This window comes from Sciurus vulgaris (genome assembly GCF_902686455.1).
Source record: "Sciurus vulgaris genome assembly, chromosome: 14".
NCBI lineage: Eukaryota > Metazoa > Chordata > Mammalia > Rodentia > Sciuridae > Sciurus > Sciurus vulgaris.
The window spans coordinates 75,982,487-75,999,033 of record NC_136475.1 but is presented as its reverse complement, the minus strand read 5'-3'; the positions used below and the strand labels follow the sequence as shown (position 1 = coordinate 75,999,033).

General features: G+C 41.4%; 2 protein-coding genes across 5 annotated transcripts in view; one reads left to right on the top strand and one right to left on the bottom strand.

The window, feature by feature from the left end:
- CLIP4 (CAP-Gly domain containing linker protein family member 4) overlaps nucleotides 1-3,914 on the top strand; it is an 82,208-nt gene extending 78,294 nt beyond the window's left edge. For all 3 annotated transcript variants that reach the window (XM_079110287.1, XM_079110289.1, XM_079110288.1), the window contains one exon: nucleotides 1,647-3,914. In XM_079110287.1, coding sequence (XP_078966413.1) covers nucleotides 1,647-1,968 — 322 coding nt within the window. In that variant the 3' untranslated portion in view covers nucleotides 1,969-3,914. The remainder of the gene's footprint in view (nucleotides 1-1,646) is intronic.
- Nucleotides 3,915-10,317: 6,403 nt separating this feature from the next.
- ALK (ALK receptor tyrosine kinase) overlaps nucleotides 10,318-16,547 on the bottom strand; it is a 663,114-nt gene continuing 656,884 nt past the window's right edge. Inside the window, exons 27-29 of one of the 2 annotated variants that reach the window (XM_079109946.1) lie at nucleotides 15,276-15,410; nucleotides 14,588-14,678; nucleotides 10,318-12,442 (exon numbers count right to left, since the gene is read on the bottom strand). In XM_079109946.1, the coding sequence (XP_078966072.1) occupies nucleotides 11,753-12,442; nucleotides 14,588-14,678; nucleotides 15,276-15,410 (916 nt within the window). In that variant the 3' untranslated portion in view covers nucleotides 10,318-11,752. The remainder of the gene's footprint in view (nucleotides 12,443-14,587; nucleotides 14,679-15,275; nucleotides 15,411-16,547) is intronic. The other variant, XM_079109947.1, reaches the window with a different exon arrangement.

Below are 16,547 nucleotides of genomic sequence, written 5' to 3'. Positions count from 1 at the left end.
TGATATGGGAACTTTTTTTTATATCATAATAGCATATGAAAAAACTCATAACTAATAATAGATACCAAACTTTTTTTTTTTTTCCAGATACCAAACTTTTAAAATGCCATCTCTTCCTCTCGCCTTCCCCCCTCCCTGTGTGTGTGGGTGCATGCATGCTCTGCACAAGGTCAGATAAGTACCCAGCATTATATTCTTTCAGTTCTTTTTTTTAACTTTTCATTAGCACTTTAATGTATTTGGGATTCATATTTGGATTTTTGGGATTTTATATGAGTGGTGAGAAACATATTCCTCTCTCCCAAACAACTGATTTTCCCAGCATCCCTAATTCAGTGTTCACTCTTTTACCATTGCTCTAAAGTTTTACTTTTTATCACATAAAATAATTATGTGTATTTTTAATTTTTCTGGATGAAGAGGCTGCAGAGCCTCTTGCCTACTAGGCAAGCACTGGGTGCTGTGAAAATGCGTTGTTTGGGAGAGATGAATATGATCTCACCACTCATAAAAATGAATCCCAAATACATTTAAGTGCTAATGCATAATTTAAAAAAAGAACTGAAAGATCATAATGCTGGATACTTATCTGACCTTGTTCATATTGAGGTGTTAGCTATAGTAAGTGCTTAGGAAGTGATAGCTCACTGTCTCACTGTCATTATGTAGAGATTACAATAATTTTGTCATGTTGCAAAAATTATCTATTTGGGACAAATTTGGAAAATTAACAAATATGCTTTTATTTAGAAAAGAGCTTTAGTTTTTTTTGCATGTTCTTCAGTAAAGATTTATACTTTTTCTTATACATTGTTTATTATTGTATTTGTGCATTTGACATGGCAAATAATAATTTAAGTATTTTCTAACTAAAATTCTGTCACTTTTATTGGCAAGTGTAACTTAGAATAAGTCTCTGAGCCTCCGCTTTCTAACCATAAAATTAATGTCCTCTTCCTTTCTTCAGTGTGGTTAATAGGACCAAATGAGATGCTGTGTATGATAGAGTATTTAAAAATATATAAAATGAAATAAGTAGAAAACAAGTAGGGCCCAGGTTCTCTTTCCAGAGAGATTTATGCAGTTCAGGTAGTAGATTTTGCATTGTATCTGCTGTGGGGTGGGGAGAAAGGTTTCTCTTGGAGAAGTGGCATGGGACAGCGGGTGGAAGGTTCAGGCAGAATTGGTGGTTTCTGGATTGCCGTTCTGGAAGTTCTCTGGTCAGAGGCAGCAAGATCTGGGCAGCAGTGTCCCCACTGGGGGTGAACATCAGGATCGGCTACTTCCCGCAGATTGTAGAGGGAACTTGGTTGAGTTCACTGTGAGTCTCACGGAGTTTCATTACCAGGTCATGTTGGCAGCAGGTGCTGGAAGGCATCTAGAGTCCATTGTGAGTTTTGTTACCCAGGAGGGAAAAGGAAGGAGTCCTGCTTAGGGCACCCCAGACCTCCTTCAGTGTTAGCGATAGGTAGGTTGCTAAACCCGTGAAGTAGTTGCTACTTCGCATTTTTTAACAAATCAAGCTGTTACGCTAAAGTATTCTCTTTTGTGAATTAAAGTGATGAATTCTGAATCCGTCAGGGGAATAAATATGGTAAATCGCCTTCTAAGGACTAAGGACTGTTCTCACTTTCCCTCCTGGACAGGTCCAAGACCGCTTTGCGCCGCAGCTGGAGCAGTGCCAGCACAGCAGGTGGCCTTGAGGGGCGTGTGAAGCTGCACCAGGGCTCTCAGGTCCTGCTCACCAGCTCTAATGAGATGGGTACCGTTAGGTACGTGGGCCCCACGGACTTTGCCTCAGGGATCTGGCTTGGACTGGAGCTCCGAAGCGCCAAGGGGAAGAACGATGGTGCCGTGGGTGACAGACGCTATTTCACCTGTAAGCCAAACCACGGGGTCTTAGTTAGACCAGGCAGAGTGACCTGCCGGGGAATTAACGGGTCCAAGCTTGTGGATGAGAATTGTTAAGCTTCTAAAATATTAGATGAGCTCACACGCACATGGTGTAAAATAAAGTGTCCATGGCATATGGTTTACTTTATTTAGCCATTATTTAAAATTTGAAAATGCAGCGTATAGTCATCTCCGTATAAACCGTTATTACAATGAGAGAAATTCCTTTAAAAGGTCACAAGCATGAGCTCTGGAAATCATGGTTCTTTTAAAAAGTTTCAAAATAAGCACTTTTTAAAGCTTTTAAAGCTTTAGGTCCCAAGAAAATGGCAGGACTCAAAAAAGAAAGACAGGAAAGAATGTGCCACCAGGTGATGGATGGATGTGTTGCTTTGCTCATTGTGTTCCACTTTTGCACATGATGTTGGATTTTTCATAGTGTCGTAATTGTGAAGGTTTTCACTGGCTTTGGTTAACACAGTGTTCACATGACCTTTTTCTGTCACACATTTTCCAATTTTTCCCTTCTGTCTGAGCTTTATTACTAATAAGTACTTTAAGGAAATAGCAACTAGGTGCATTTTTGATATTGATAAAAATCACGTGCTGCTTCAGGAATGGCTCACATCAAGGTGTGTTAGGATGTGGGGGTAGATGAGCCCTGGGCTATCTGGCTTGGCTTCTTGCCCTTAGCTCACAATAGAAATGGAATCCCAGGACCACTAACTAGTCTGTTGGCAAAGCTGGTAATGGACATGGATCCCCTAACTTGTGGCTCAGTGCTCTTCCCTCTATGCAAAGTGGGTGACCTCAGCGTTTTCTTCTGCTGCTTGGCTGTCTAATCTGTATGAACTACAGAAAACCCACAATTAAGGTTTAGGAATTCAAGTCAGAATGCTTTGCACGTACTTACTTAACTTCTTCACCAGTATCTGTCACACACACATACACACACGCACACACACACACTTATACACACGTGCACACACAAAAAGCACTTTTAAAACATGATGCACTTTCATCTTTGTAGAGAATTTGCCATTCTTTCTTCCTGGGAATATGAAAAACATTTTAAAGAAATGTAGTCAAAAGAAGAGAGCAAATTAAGGTGTGTCGGGAAGGGCGTCTGTCTTGTTCATGTAAACGTGTGTGGTTCCTGGACTCACTTGCTCTGTCACTGGGGGACCTGGTGGAGTTTGCTGCAGTGGCACTCTGCGCCCCCAGTGGTTGCAGGGGTCAGCCTGTTACAAAGCTGTGGAACGGCGTCCTGTTCTCATGTTCCTCCTGGAGTACATGTTACAAACTGAGCTTTGCCAGAGTGATGTAATAACATCCCGAGTCTGTCTTGTGTATACGTATTGAAGTGTCTGCCCTATGTGTGTAAAGATTTCTGTTATTGTAAATATTTAGACTTCAAACTACCACAGAAATATTGGAACAGTTTACTTTATAAAAGTATCCTTCAGAATGGAGCTTGCTTTGTGCTTAGAAATAAAATATGCCAAACTATTTTGCAATATACTATTTGAAATCTAAATTCTGTTACATTGTTGCCTTTTTAAAAAAGTGTGGTATGTCAATAAATACTGCTAGACTTATTTTCCTGAAATATATTTGCAAAATAAGGCTGCTTTATAACCAAGGATTATTTTTATTGATTGAAGAAAATAACTGTGCTGCGATTTAAAAGTAGATTTATTTTATTATATAGATTATTTCTTAAAAACTATTTATACCTTAACATGAAATCCATGACTATACTGAACTTGAAGTTTATAATTCTGTTAAATATAAAACTCTCCAAGTTAGAAACAGTAATGCCAACACTGAATTTATTTTTGATGTTAAAGAACCAATTTTTCTCTTCATACTTATATCAAGATTATTGAATCCATTTAACATGTATGTTTACATATACTATACATACAAATTAGGTGTTTCCATTGTGTTTTGCTTATTAAATGTCATTCAAAGTTCACTTCTGGAGCATTAATAAAAAGGGAAGCTGCTTGGTTCTGGAATGGTATCTTGTCATTTACCCTGTTCGGAATTTTCCTCTTCTCAGTTACTTGGGGCCCCTGTACTCTGGGCTTTTCTCCCTCCAAGTGATGGCTGTCCTGTCCCTATAAACAGTCTTAAAAAGTACCATGCTTGTTACTCAACAAGGAACACTGTGTTTTTAGCCCCCCTTTGGTGGTATTGTTTTGATGAATGTCTTGCAAGATCACTTTGTTTCATAAGGGCTGGATTTCGTTGTTTATTAGAACATGATGGAATTCTTTGAGGCAAGAAGCAATCGCCTTCTTTCTACTAAAAAACTTTGTTTTTGTATTTTAGGGTAAGTTGGGGGAATAATTTTAAATACTTAAAAATGTTTGGATACAGAAGATTGCTGAATGTGGACTGAGTGTGGACTGAGACCTTGTAAGCTTGGTACAAATCCCCTGCCCCCCTCCCCCCATCACAAGTCATTTTCTCCTTAGCATTCACCACCCTATGTCATGCCTAATTTTTTGTTTATTATTTCTCTTGTTAGTCCCTAAATTGAGGGGTGGATTTGGGACTGCTCTGTCCATTGCTTTATCTACCAGTACATGGGGTACTGGTAGGTGCTCAGCAAATGTCTATTGAGTGAACAGAGACCAGGGAGGTGATTGGTTGTTTAATATACAGTTGCTGTATAGCTAGCTAGCATCAGAGAGGTGGCTTTGAGAGACTAGGCCGTGGGGCAGGTAGGTAAGGGAGGAAAGAGGACCAGAAAGGTATGAGACCAGTGACCCAACTTTATCCCTGAAGAGTGACAGGTAAGAGGTTAAAAGATGTTGAGTGGCAGGAAGAGGGAGGGGGAAACCCAAGAGGGTCACTGAGGAGGCTCCCTGTTTTGCTGGGGCTGTCTTTAAATTTCTCTTTTGATGTGATAATTTACAGAATACGACAATACGTGTTGTCTAATATGAAGAGAAAGAACTGGATCCTATGCAAGTGTGCACAACATTGGTCCCCAGTACTAAATATTTTTATTCTAGAGTTTCATTTGGAAGCTCCCTATTTAGAATGTGTGATGTCAGTAACACTGACCAATGTGTTAGGAATCATTCTTAATTGAGAAACACGTGGAAATTTTAACAATTACTGAATATCTGTTGTCTAAATGATTGACCCAGGGGTAGATAACACATATCAGCACATTGCAAGCCAAGGGGAGAATTTATTTAAAAATTTTCCTTCACATGTCCTTTGCTTCACTATACTTATTTATAATACGAGTATAGTAGTTAATACAATACATTATCACTTATATTTTAAATATTGTTTATTAACATTCCTTGGTTCATTGGCTCTTATTTACAGTGTCACATGAGCTTTGTGAATGTACATCAAACATTCCTAATGAAGCATGTGAATAGACTGACAAGGTTAAACTTTAGGATGTTTGGATTTTATAACAGTGGGACATGATGCTTTTGCATAGGCAAAAATATTTTTCTATCAAACTTTTTGCCAATTCTCCTTTTATAGGAGGGAAGTTCATAAGGTAGAATTAGACTAGACGGGCACATGTCACTGACATTAATATAGCTTCACTCTGCTTGATGGGCATGAGTCTGGTTTCCTCTTTTATAGCTCTCCATTGAGGACAGTGGCGCCAAGGCCTGGGGGGGCACTTTTCCCTCTTACCTTTTCAGTGTGTCTTCTAATGAATAGAGATTTCATGACCAGTCAGCAGCAAGTCCTCTCATTTACTGCACCTTTCAAATAAAGAAATGGGGTCATGGTGATGCTGCAGAAAGGCAGAGAGTTTTGAATTATGTAAAGATATTTTAAATGTTTTAATTGAGGCTTGTAGCTTCACATATAACCTGTCTTCAGTGATTGCCAATGTCATTTACAGGATGCTGATAAGTCTGGTTGAAGTTCAGCTCTAAAATCCAAAGTGCATCCAGATCTGAGTCTTTTGTGAAGTAGGTAATGACGCACATGAACTTCGACAGACCCCTTTGGTCTCCGGGCTGGATATTTTCTCAGAGTTGTTTCAGTTGGCTACATGAAGTGAAATGGGAGTCTAGGAAGTGCAGGAGGTTTAAATACCCAAACTGTGTGTCCTCCTGGACCCACGTCTGTCCTACAGAGGTTCAGTTCTTTCAGTTACAGCCAGCTCAGGTTCTTCATGGCTTTGCTCAAAGTAGATTGCCTCACTGAAGACAGAACTAATGATTGTTTTTCACATAACAGATCAACTCAGACTGACGTGGAACTGAATCATGACGAAATGATACGCACAGCTTCCAGCCATTCCTTTTACTTTTTCTCAGATTTTTCTTAAAACTCCGTCAACAGTATTAGTGACATTGGCTGCCCCTGGCAGTTCTTGTTGTTAAGGATGGGTGTTACCCTTTGATACCTTGGGGAAATATCCCAAAATGGGTTTTTAAATGAATTTTAATAGTCACAACAAGGCTCATATCGATGGTAGGGGGAATGGCTTTTGTTTATTATAGACAATATAGAGCATCATAGAGCAGAAGAGTATGGGTACCCTTTATGAACTGCTGATAAAAAGGGATTTCTAATGAGAATTCCAATGGGTTATACATATCAGTTAAAAAATACATAATTTTCCCTAAGGGATCTTCTGTTTCTTGAAGAAAATAGAATTTAGGGAATTAAGAAATAGCCCAAGATTCTTGCAGCCTCACTTCACACTCCCTGGTGTGTGACAGGAAAATCCAGTGTGATGCTCCGCTTGTTTCTCATCCTTTTAAAAACAACCAGCTGCTTATTGGTACATACACGAGGAGAAGGAACTTCTGTCTTTGAAATTATATCTTTTGAGAACTGGGAAATACTACATAAATGTTACTTTGAGAACAATGCAAAAAGGTTTGAATTGTTTTTTCCTCAACTATTAGGTGCACTAACATGTAGGAGACTTGCCTACAGCCTTCAGTCTTGTCTTTGCGGGATACTTGAATTGGCTTTCTTTTTGGATTTTGCATTTCAAGATCCACTTATAAAGCTGCGTTATTCACAGTGGGTTTTCAAAAATTGCCTTCCAACAGTGGTGAATAGCTACATAAACCTGAAAGGAGGGATTCTCTTCTAAGGTGATTGGGAGAGAGGACTGCTCATCATAATGGCACCGGAACACACTTCTTGAGGAACACCGGAGTCCAGACATCACCTGGTCCCAAACACCTGGCTTATTCTGGGCTTTGCTACCTGGCTTTGGGGATGGGCACTGAGAGGTGCAAATTGACTTCCCACAGAGGGCGGGGGTGTCCTGTCAGATATTCTCTATGGTGAAAGCTAAGCTTCAAAAGATGAGTTTATGATTTTACTTTGCTGATAAGGCTGCAGCTGTAGCAAATGTAACCTGAAAGAAATAAGTGGTGTGACAATGAAGGCATGATGGTCATTAAAAGGACGTGCTGTATAGTCCTGCCAACTGCTTATTTCCGGATCTCTCCGGATTGACTTCATTTTGTATGGTAATGGTTGTATGATTGGTTAAGGAGATCTTTGAATAGAAAGGGAAAACACAGAACTGAGGCCAAACTTTCCGATTGGCTTCTATAATTGGCTCACTGGGATTGTGCTCTAAATGAATCAGGAGCCAAGAACACACATACACACACACACACACTCACACACACACCCTACTTAGTATGGTCTGGGTGTTGGTGTTAGCTTACACAGGTAAAATCTTACAGAATCTCAGACTTCAGAGTTGGAAGAGGCCTTTAAGACCAAACCCCTAGTTTTTGAAGTGAGCATTTCAGTAACCTGCCTGAGTTCCTAGGTAGGTAATTGGAGTATGGTACCCAGTCTCTTGACTCCTGCTCAGTCAAGTAATTGGTGGGTGCCGAACCATCCAAGATGACATTCACATCTGGAATTCATCGCTCTGATATTCATCTAAATTGCCACTATTAAAATGTAAATATTCCAGGGGGAGTTGTGCTAAGGCTTGCTTGAATAAAATGGCCTTTCAACTGACACCAGCAGAAATGAGCCTAGCACAGGAGCATTAGTGACAGAGGGGAGAAGAGTTGCAAGTGATTGCGTAGGAGGAAGCAGCGGGCCTCAGATCGTGGGAGTCCAGAGAGGGTTTGAGGGGGCATCGGGAATGTAAGAGGTGACGTGGGATGGCACTAACAGCAGACTTTGGTATCTACAGCTTTTATGAGGGTAACTGGTGGTGCCATTGTCACCTGAGAGGGGAGCCCTCTTTTACGTGCCCTGAATGCTGCAGGGAGGACGTTACTGTAGCGTTGTGGTTATAGGTCACGTAGCTGCCCCTCCACCATTGTCTACTCCTATTAAACATCTCCAGTGTTCTCCGCCATGAGCCGAAGGTGGAGATAGCTTTGTACCCCAGAAGTCCATTAAAAATCAAAAATGCCTGCTCAGGATGCCAAGTGAGAACACACTAAACAACAGCCTTTCTGTTTGTTCTCAGTCACCCTCTTTGATTCCAGGGTGTCCTTTTGAGGAACGCAGGCATGTGGGTGTGGTTTTGTGTGTTCACACAACTTGGGAAACCATCTGCTGCAATTAAATTAGCAAAGTCAAATTGCGGATTCTTTAGGGACTCATTTAAAAAATCATTAGCCAAAGACAGATTGACAACACACTTCATACAATTTTATGGATCCTGTCATGGGGAGTCTGTTACTTAGAGTGGCCTGGATTCATATGCATCTAGCTTTGGGTCTGCAAAACTCATCCTGCTGTATTACTAGAGAAAATCTACTAAAATAGCCCAGTCATTAGAACTTCCTAGTGGTGTGCCCTAGGAAATTTGAATATAAATGCCCCATGTTTTAAAGAATAAAGTCAATCTGCAGTTACATAATATCTTACACAGCCCTAGGGTTCATCAAGAATTAATCATATGCCAAAAATATTTTAAAATAATTGCTCCGATTGATTAGTTTCCATTCTGTGGTGCTTATTTTTAACACTTGGAACTTAGTTCTACGTGTGGTAGAGTGTGGTTCCATTCTTCTTTTTCCACTGGGTGGACAAGAACTGCTGAGTTTGAGGGCAAGAGGTCCACAGACACTGACCCCCACCCACCCGGTCTCACGTCATTCCCCAGATGTAAGGGGTGCTGTGCATTCAGTTTGTGATCTCCCTCAGGGTGATCATAAGGCACAGGGGCATTACTGTCCTCCTTTAATATGTGGGGGGATCATTGGGTTGGATAACCCTAGGGGAACCTCAATGCAAGACACTACTTGGTGGAAGAAGATTTGGTCTTATAACTGCTAAGTATAGCATACTTTTTTTTTTTAAAAGGTATATTCCAGCTCCTTTTGTTTGCTATAATTTTGAGATGCCATGTATTGACATACTGGTCATTCCTCACAAATTACTAGTTTCCCAGTGGAAACATTGTGAACTTTTGATGGTTTTTATAATTGATGTGGGATATAAATAATTATGCTAGCTTTATGGTTTAATTAACATGACTTTTGCAAAGTCTAGTTGTGTCTGATCACTTTCTAGGTGGAACTTGTTATCACAGTTAATGAATTTATTAGAGTCCACAGCATCTGTCTGGATTGTTGTAGCCATATGGCCAGAGAAGCATTCAGTGGACAGTAGTCCACATGAATCGTGCTAGTACCTAGGGGTTACACCAACTTCAATGAAACATCTTGAGGGCCTCATATCTCAGTGTGGAGTTGTTTATTTATGTATCCATGTACACAGGCTTTTAAGATTTGTCATTTACATGAACATTGATCAATAAAGACGATCAGAGAAAAGCAACAAATCAATCTCCATGGTAGTAAGGCACAACCTGCATTTGTGTTTTTTAAGAGTGGAAAGGGCTAAGATCCATCTCCCATTAATTACAATAAAGAGTTGGCTATTTAACCATGTGGTACACTCCCTTCTTAACTGGTTACTGGTGTTACCAATGTAAAATGGAATTGTTTTCTCTTATCCTTTAGGAGAGAGTGTTTCTCAGCATGAGATTCTAGAGCCCTTTCGGTGGTTTGTGAGCTGGAACAGAGTTTATGTGATTACTGTGCACCTGGCACGAACCATACTTTACTGATACATTTATTTAGAAATGAGTTCATTGATGTTTCATCTTCATGTATATTGATGAAAGTATTTTTGGCAGATAAATAAAAGTAGTCTCCAAGGTACCAGTGCATCCACAGATATACAGAACCACCAATTCTATGACCACAGGCAACTGCCTTAAGGGAAATGAATAGTTTTGAGGTTTTGGTGTAGAATACAATGTCTCTCTTACATTCAAAGTGATACTTTTGATGTAGCTAAAAAGAAGATTGGAAGAAAGGTTCATGTGCGTGTACACACACACACACACACACACACACACACACACACACACACACACACACACAGAGTCCCTTTGCTTGGGAATGATATGTAGCAAGTAATAAAAAATGCTTTCCTCCCAAAGAGATGGCTACCCCCAGGAAACAGACTGGACATGAGCATAAAGAAGCAGAAAGAATGAAATGAGAACTTACAGATCGAAACATTCCTTAAGCGTGTGTATAAAATTTAATGGGTTCTTGATGCAGTTTTATAGAAATAAATTTCATCTGTGAAAACCAGGTGTAACGCTCCCCCTATAAAATGTGTCACCCCCAACTCTCCAAGCATTCCTTAATTGCTTTTCTCATGGCAAGGAAAATGTTTTTGTTTTAATCTGCAATTGGCAGCTATACAAATTTTCCTATATTTCAACATATTTCATCCCAATATACTAGGATGACATGATTAAGGAACAGAAAACTCAGTGAATGGGGCCAGGGAGGTTATTGTCTTAGTACTTTCCTAGGACCACTGGGGTGCCTGATCCTCCAGTGACCCTGTCCATCACTACAGGGAGAACTTCAGCATGGGGGGCTTCGTGACTGAGCCTGCTAGAAGGTTTTGGCCTGAGATGTACTGAAACATATGCCTCCAAATGGATATGTTCCCACACTTGGATGTATCACTGCTGCTTATGATTTTTGTTTTTAAATAAATGAACAGATTTGAATTAGTGGAAAGTTTGAAAGCAAGTAATTTAAATCTTGATTTCAAATCTAGTAGGAAACCTCACACTCAGTTTTTCACTTTTAGGAGGAGGATTTTCTTAAGGCATGAGGTAGGTATATCAATAGGGCGTTTTTAAATCTCTGGATCTGTACCGGTGTTTTATCATACTCAGAGCACTTGGGATGTATGTATTTTGTTTAGATGAGCGTATACATACATTTTTTTCTCTATACTACTGAACTATTTGTGACACTTTAAAAAAAATAATTGGCAATGAATCAGAACAATTAGCATGTACCCATCATCTAAAGTGATACCTCAGTTAATGGTCTATGGTTTTTCTGAGTCAAGAAAGTCTGTCCCCATGCTGAATCATTACAAGTAGCTCCTTTATTCGTGTTCCCTCGCCCCTCCAATGGTTCATGTCCACATCAACAAGGAACGTCCATGACTCCGACCACGAGACACGTAAGCAGCTGGTTCTGACTACATTGAAGCAGAGCACACACAAGTTAAAAGAAGCAGAAGGATAAGAAGCACAACCACCATGCGGAAAAACCTTATGCAACCGATTGGGCCTTGTAGTGATCAGTTTTTATATTTTCTTCGTTTGAAAGAATAGAATGAACCCATGCTCAAAACCTTTCTAAAGCATTTTGGGAATACAGCTTTTTTTTTGTTTGTTTGTTTGTTTTAAATGTGGCACTTCAAAACAAGTTGGCACAAAATGAAAATGACATTTGGTCTCTGGTTGGTGACGGGCCATCACCTCCCCTGCCCCTGCCCAGGGGGCTCTGTAGGAGAGAAGGGAGTGGCCCCGGGCTCAGGGGCCGGGGCGGTTGGCCTTGTTCTTGTTTTTCAGAGCGCTGTCCTCGTAATGACTAGCTCCTGCCCCGGGGGCAGTGGTGGCCTCTAAAGGTAAGCCCTGCTGCTGGTAGCCGTAGTTGACGTTCCCGCACGGGAAGTGGCGCAGCCTGAACAGAGGCACCTCCTTCATGTTGGCAGTCAGCGAGGAGGGCTCGAGGAGCAGCGAGGCCCCCGCGAGTCTGCCGGGAGCGGCGCCGGCGGGGACAGTGCAGCGTCCCCTCTCCTGCGGCTCCCTCTTTGCTGGAGGGTGGTTCTTTTTGGCGGGTTTCTCCGTAAACCACGAGCCATAAGTTGGGTTCCACAAGCTGGTGGGCTTGTTTCGGGATCCCTGGACCTTGTGCAGCTCGGCGGGCGGGTTGGACTGAGAGAATGCCATGTTTACGTGTCCCCCTTCCGCGGCTGGCCCTCTGGGGACGCGCGCGGAGGCCTCGGCCACGCTGGGTTTCTTCGCCGCCTTGCCGGAGGAAGGGGCCGGCAGGGGAGGCGGCGCGGCCGGGGCGCGGTCCTCCCCGCGTTTGGCCTGCTGCGGGGAGACCAGGAGAGGCGGCATCCCCTCGGGGTCTTTGGGCCTCATGGGCACTTTCTCTTCCTCTTCCACAAGCGGGCCATACTCTACGGGCAAGGCCGTGTTGATGACATCTGGGTCCTAGGGAGGAGAGAGGGCTGGTGAAAACGGAATCCCAGAAAATGCTGGGCTGGAAGATCCCGAAGAAATAATCGCACTGGACCCCACAGGCAAGGGGACCCAGTACCTGCTGAGGGTAGATCGATTCACAGCTCCCGAGAGCAAGAACCCAGTAAGGCATCGCCCTTGACCTCCAAGGTCTTGGAAGAGCGCACTGGTGCAACTGTGAGCCCCCCAGCAGGAGTGCAGGGAAGCCCCCCCCCCCCCCCCCCCCCCCCCCCCCGCCTGGGACAGCTGAGTGGCACTTTGCAGAGGAGGAGCCCCTGGCCCAAATTTGACTGATTAATACATTTCAAAAAAAATTGTGATTTAAAAAATTATTCCTGTCTATTCTCAATAAAATATTTCTTTCCAACTAAAAAAAAGTCTGAGTGTGTGCCGAGGGGAGGGGAGAGAGAGGGCTGTGGGCTCCTGGCCTCTCCCGTTTCCATCCTACGTGGGTGGGCTAGCTTGATGATGACTTTCTTTGGTGTTATTTCATCATTCCATGTGCTGATATCACAATGCAGGGTTTTTGAGTGGTTTGGATGTGATGGGTCCTTTGTGGTGCTCAGGAAGTACTGAAGTGCTATGAGGGAAACCATTTGCAAAAACAACTTTGTGCTAGATTATTTTTACAGCAATAGATTGTAACATAGAAAAGCAGAGGCAGTTGCTAGAGATTTAAGGGAAATTCGTGGAAGACAACTCTGGGGGAATCTAATTCATTAATGTTTCATGCAAATGGAGAAAAGGGCCCGTAACTTGAGTTTAACAGAAGAGCACATTGGTTCAGTATTCGTCAGTGTGAGAGTTTAAGAACAAAAAATAACTGTCCTCTAACTCTTTTTAAAAAATCCTTCAGTTCCTTCCCTGTTTATTATTACTTTCTGTAGCAAGTGATTTAAAATATGCATGTGTAAAACTGCCTGCTTTTGAGAGGACTCTTATATACTTTGGAGGAAAACACTCCAGGGTAGGTATCTCTATTTAGGTGGATGTATTCCATTTGTGTGACAACATTGTAATCTAAAATGTCATCAAAGTTTTTTGACAGAACCCCAGTAACTCTACCAATGAAGCCCATCTCCACGAAGATGCCAGTTCACCCGCTAAGCTAAGAGGCCTGAGAGGGTGGGATGATGAGGCTAGAAAATGACTCTAGTTTAGAAAAGGTGCTTTTGTCCCAATTGAGGGAGTTTAGTTCATTGTTGCATTTTTCTGAAATATTCTCATCAGTAGATAATTCTGGCAGAACAAGAGCCAGAAGAAAGGGAATGAGAGGGAAGAGAGGAGATGACTCCATGATAAAGCCCCCAGGGGCAGCAGGTGACACCTGGATGACAAGGAGGAATGGCGGGGTGGGGGTGGGGCTGAGAATGGCAGCAGATACAGGCAAGCCTGCACCACAGACAAGGAGGAAACTGAATTTTCCCTGGATGGCCTGTCTGCTTGATGAGGTGGGAGGCAGGCAACTGCTGAAGATGGGCGGGGAGAAGGGAACATTCAGTACAGGATCGCTGGCAACTCTGTGACTTGGACAACCTCTCCTGGCCTGACCCCTCCTCTGTGAAATGCGATGTCTCATGTCCCTCGATGAGGATAAAATGAAATAAATGAAAAGTGATTTGCAGAGTATAAATCCATGCAAGTACAAGAGACGATGTTAAGTTTTCTCCAGATTATTCTGAATTTTTATTCCCTTAATATTTCTTAGGCATGTGAGTTAGCAATTGTATACTGTTGTTTAGTTCACACGTTGTTATTTCATAAGCCAGGCTATAAACTATTTGAGAGCAGGAGTGTTTCATCCTTTTTTTGAAGCTTCAGTTTCACCTAATAAAACATTAGGTATCCAGCAGGGACTTAGTTAATACTTGTGAATTGAATTGATTTTCTAGTACTACTGTCTGGCACCGTATCACATGCTGGTGAAGAAACCGGAAGTTACTAGTATTTATTGTATGAAAAGGGCAAACTGAGACACGATCATTTCATTTTAGAGGCAATGAATATTCATTCTCATGATCATAAGTCTTGTTCTCTGACAGGTTTGCCTTTCATTTCCTACTTTTGTATTTGCCATCTTTAGGATTTTTAATGCTGGTCAAGGGCAGAACATGTTACCTGGGTGCAATATTCAATCCTCTCCAAAATGATGGCAAAGTTGGGCCTGTCTTCGGGCTGATGTTGCCAGCATTGAGTCATTATCCGGTATCTAAAAAAATAAGCAATTAAAGTCAGGAAAAGCACAGGATGAAAAATCCATTTCTCCCAGCACTTCTAGATGGGGCCAGGACTGGCATCTATCTTTTGAGGGTGGTAACTTATCTAGGACCCGGTAGGCAGTATGTGCTGCCTCCTGCTGGTGGATTAGGGAATCAGGGCCTGATGTGAGGTGTTCATTAACACAGACATTCTGGTGTTTATAACAAACATTTATTTCTGAACTAAAACTTCTGGGACAGAATATTCTATCTGCCTTGCTTATGACATGAGGTGAAGGAGGTGACAGGATAGTAGAGAAAACAGGTAACAGAACTATTACTAAAGGAGCCTCAGGATCTAGGGTGTAGGGCAGGAGGGGTGAATCTGGGACACACGTCCTGGGGTGTCTGAGGAGCGTGGACCTGGTGAGTCCTCAACCTCTGGCCAGGATGGCATTATTGTCCCTGAGGGGCTGGAAGACTAACCATCTCCCTGAAGTTACAGACACCTGCCTCTCTCAGCTTAAGAAAGCCTATAAAGCTTCAGATACTTTTTAAAGGAAAAGCTATGCCCGGGGACTAATAGAAGTGCCCTGAAGGAGTCGTACACAGGCCCAGGGCAGTTCTTAGGTGGGTCCATCCGTCCTCCACTGGTGACGAACTCCAGGACTTCCTGGTTGCTTTTGCTGGGGTATGGCATATACCCCAGGGAAAAGATCTCCCACAGCAGCACTCCGAAGGACCTGGGGACCAACAGAAGACACAGGGATGGGTGTGGACATGTGAGCACATGCACGCAGATGTAGAATTTTAATTTCTCCCCCATTACACCTTTATCCATAATAGAGGAAACTTAAGATAGAAAAATAAAAGGAACGATAAGTACCACGTGATGCTCCATTGACAGACGACTACTGCCAATGTGGGACTTTTTATTTCAGTCAAATTTCTGTTTTTGTTTTCTTCCTAATTGCAATTATATTCAGTATGTAATTTTGAACCTTGATGCATTCGTGTATTTCACTTTAGCATATAAACATTTTCCATGCTAATCTTATAAACAGAATTTGAAATGATTATAAAATAGTCCATTGGATAATTGTGCCTTAATTTACCTTATGACATTGTTTTCAATTTTCAAAATCTTCAACACTATAATGAACGTCTTCATGCATTTCCAAAAGGAAGATTTCCTTAGGCTAAATTCTCTGATTTACTACATTAGAATAACTTAGTAAAATAAAGAATAAGTCTGGTTATGATAAGTAGATCACAAAATACAAACATTGAAAAATTCTTGATACAGAGTGTCAATTTGATTTCCTAATGCTTCACTCTTCATCTGCCAGCACAAGACTACAGCAAACATTCTCACCATGTGCTGAATATGCTTGCTAATAATCAGAACTTTTACTGACATTAAAGTAAAAATGGTGGAATGTCTTAAATTATGTTTATTGACTTGTTAATTAATGTGGTGAAATGTCTTCCTAGGTTTTTATAATCCTCTTCAGTTTTTCTCCTACAAATTGTCTGTTCATGTCTGTTGCCCATTTTTATCCACTGGGTCATATTATTTTGGTATCAATTGTCTTTTTTGCACTGTAGACATTCTTTAATGTATCAAAGAAGTTAAACTTTTATCAAAAATTCAAATATTTCTATGAGTTGCTTTCTAATCCTACTTTTTTAGCATACCAAAGATTTTTATTTGTAGGTAAAGTCTATTAATTTTTGCGTGTGTGATTCTCTCCATTTATTTTTTAGTTATACAATCCTTCACCAAAGATTAGGTAAATATTTGCTGTTCTAGTTGTGTTTGTTCTCCTCTCTACTCAAATTTGATTGAAATTTAATCTTGACTAATGATTAAAATTACA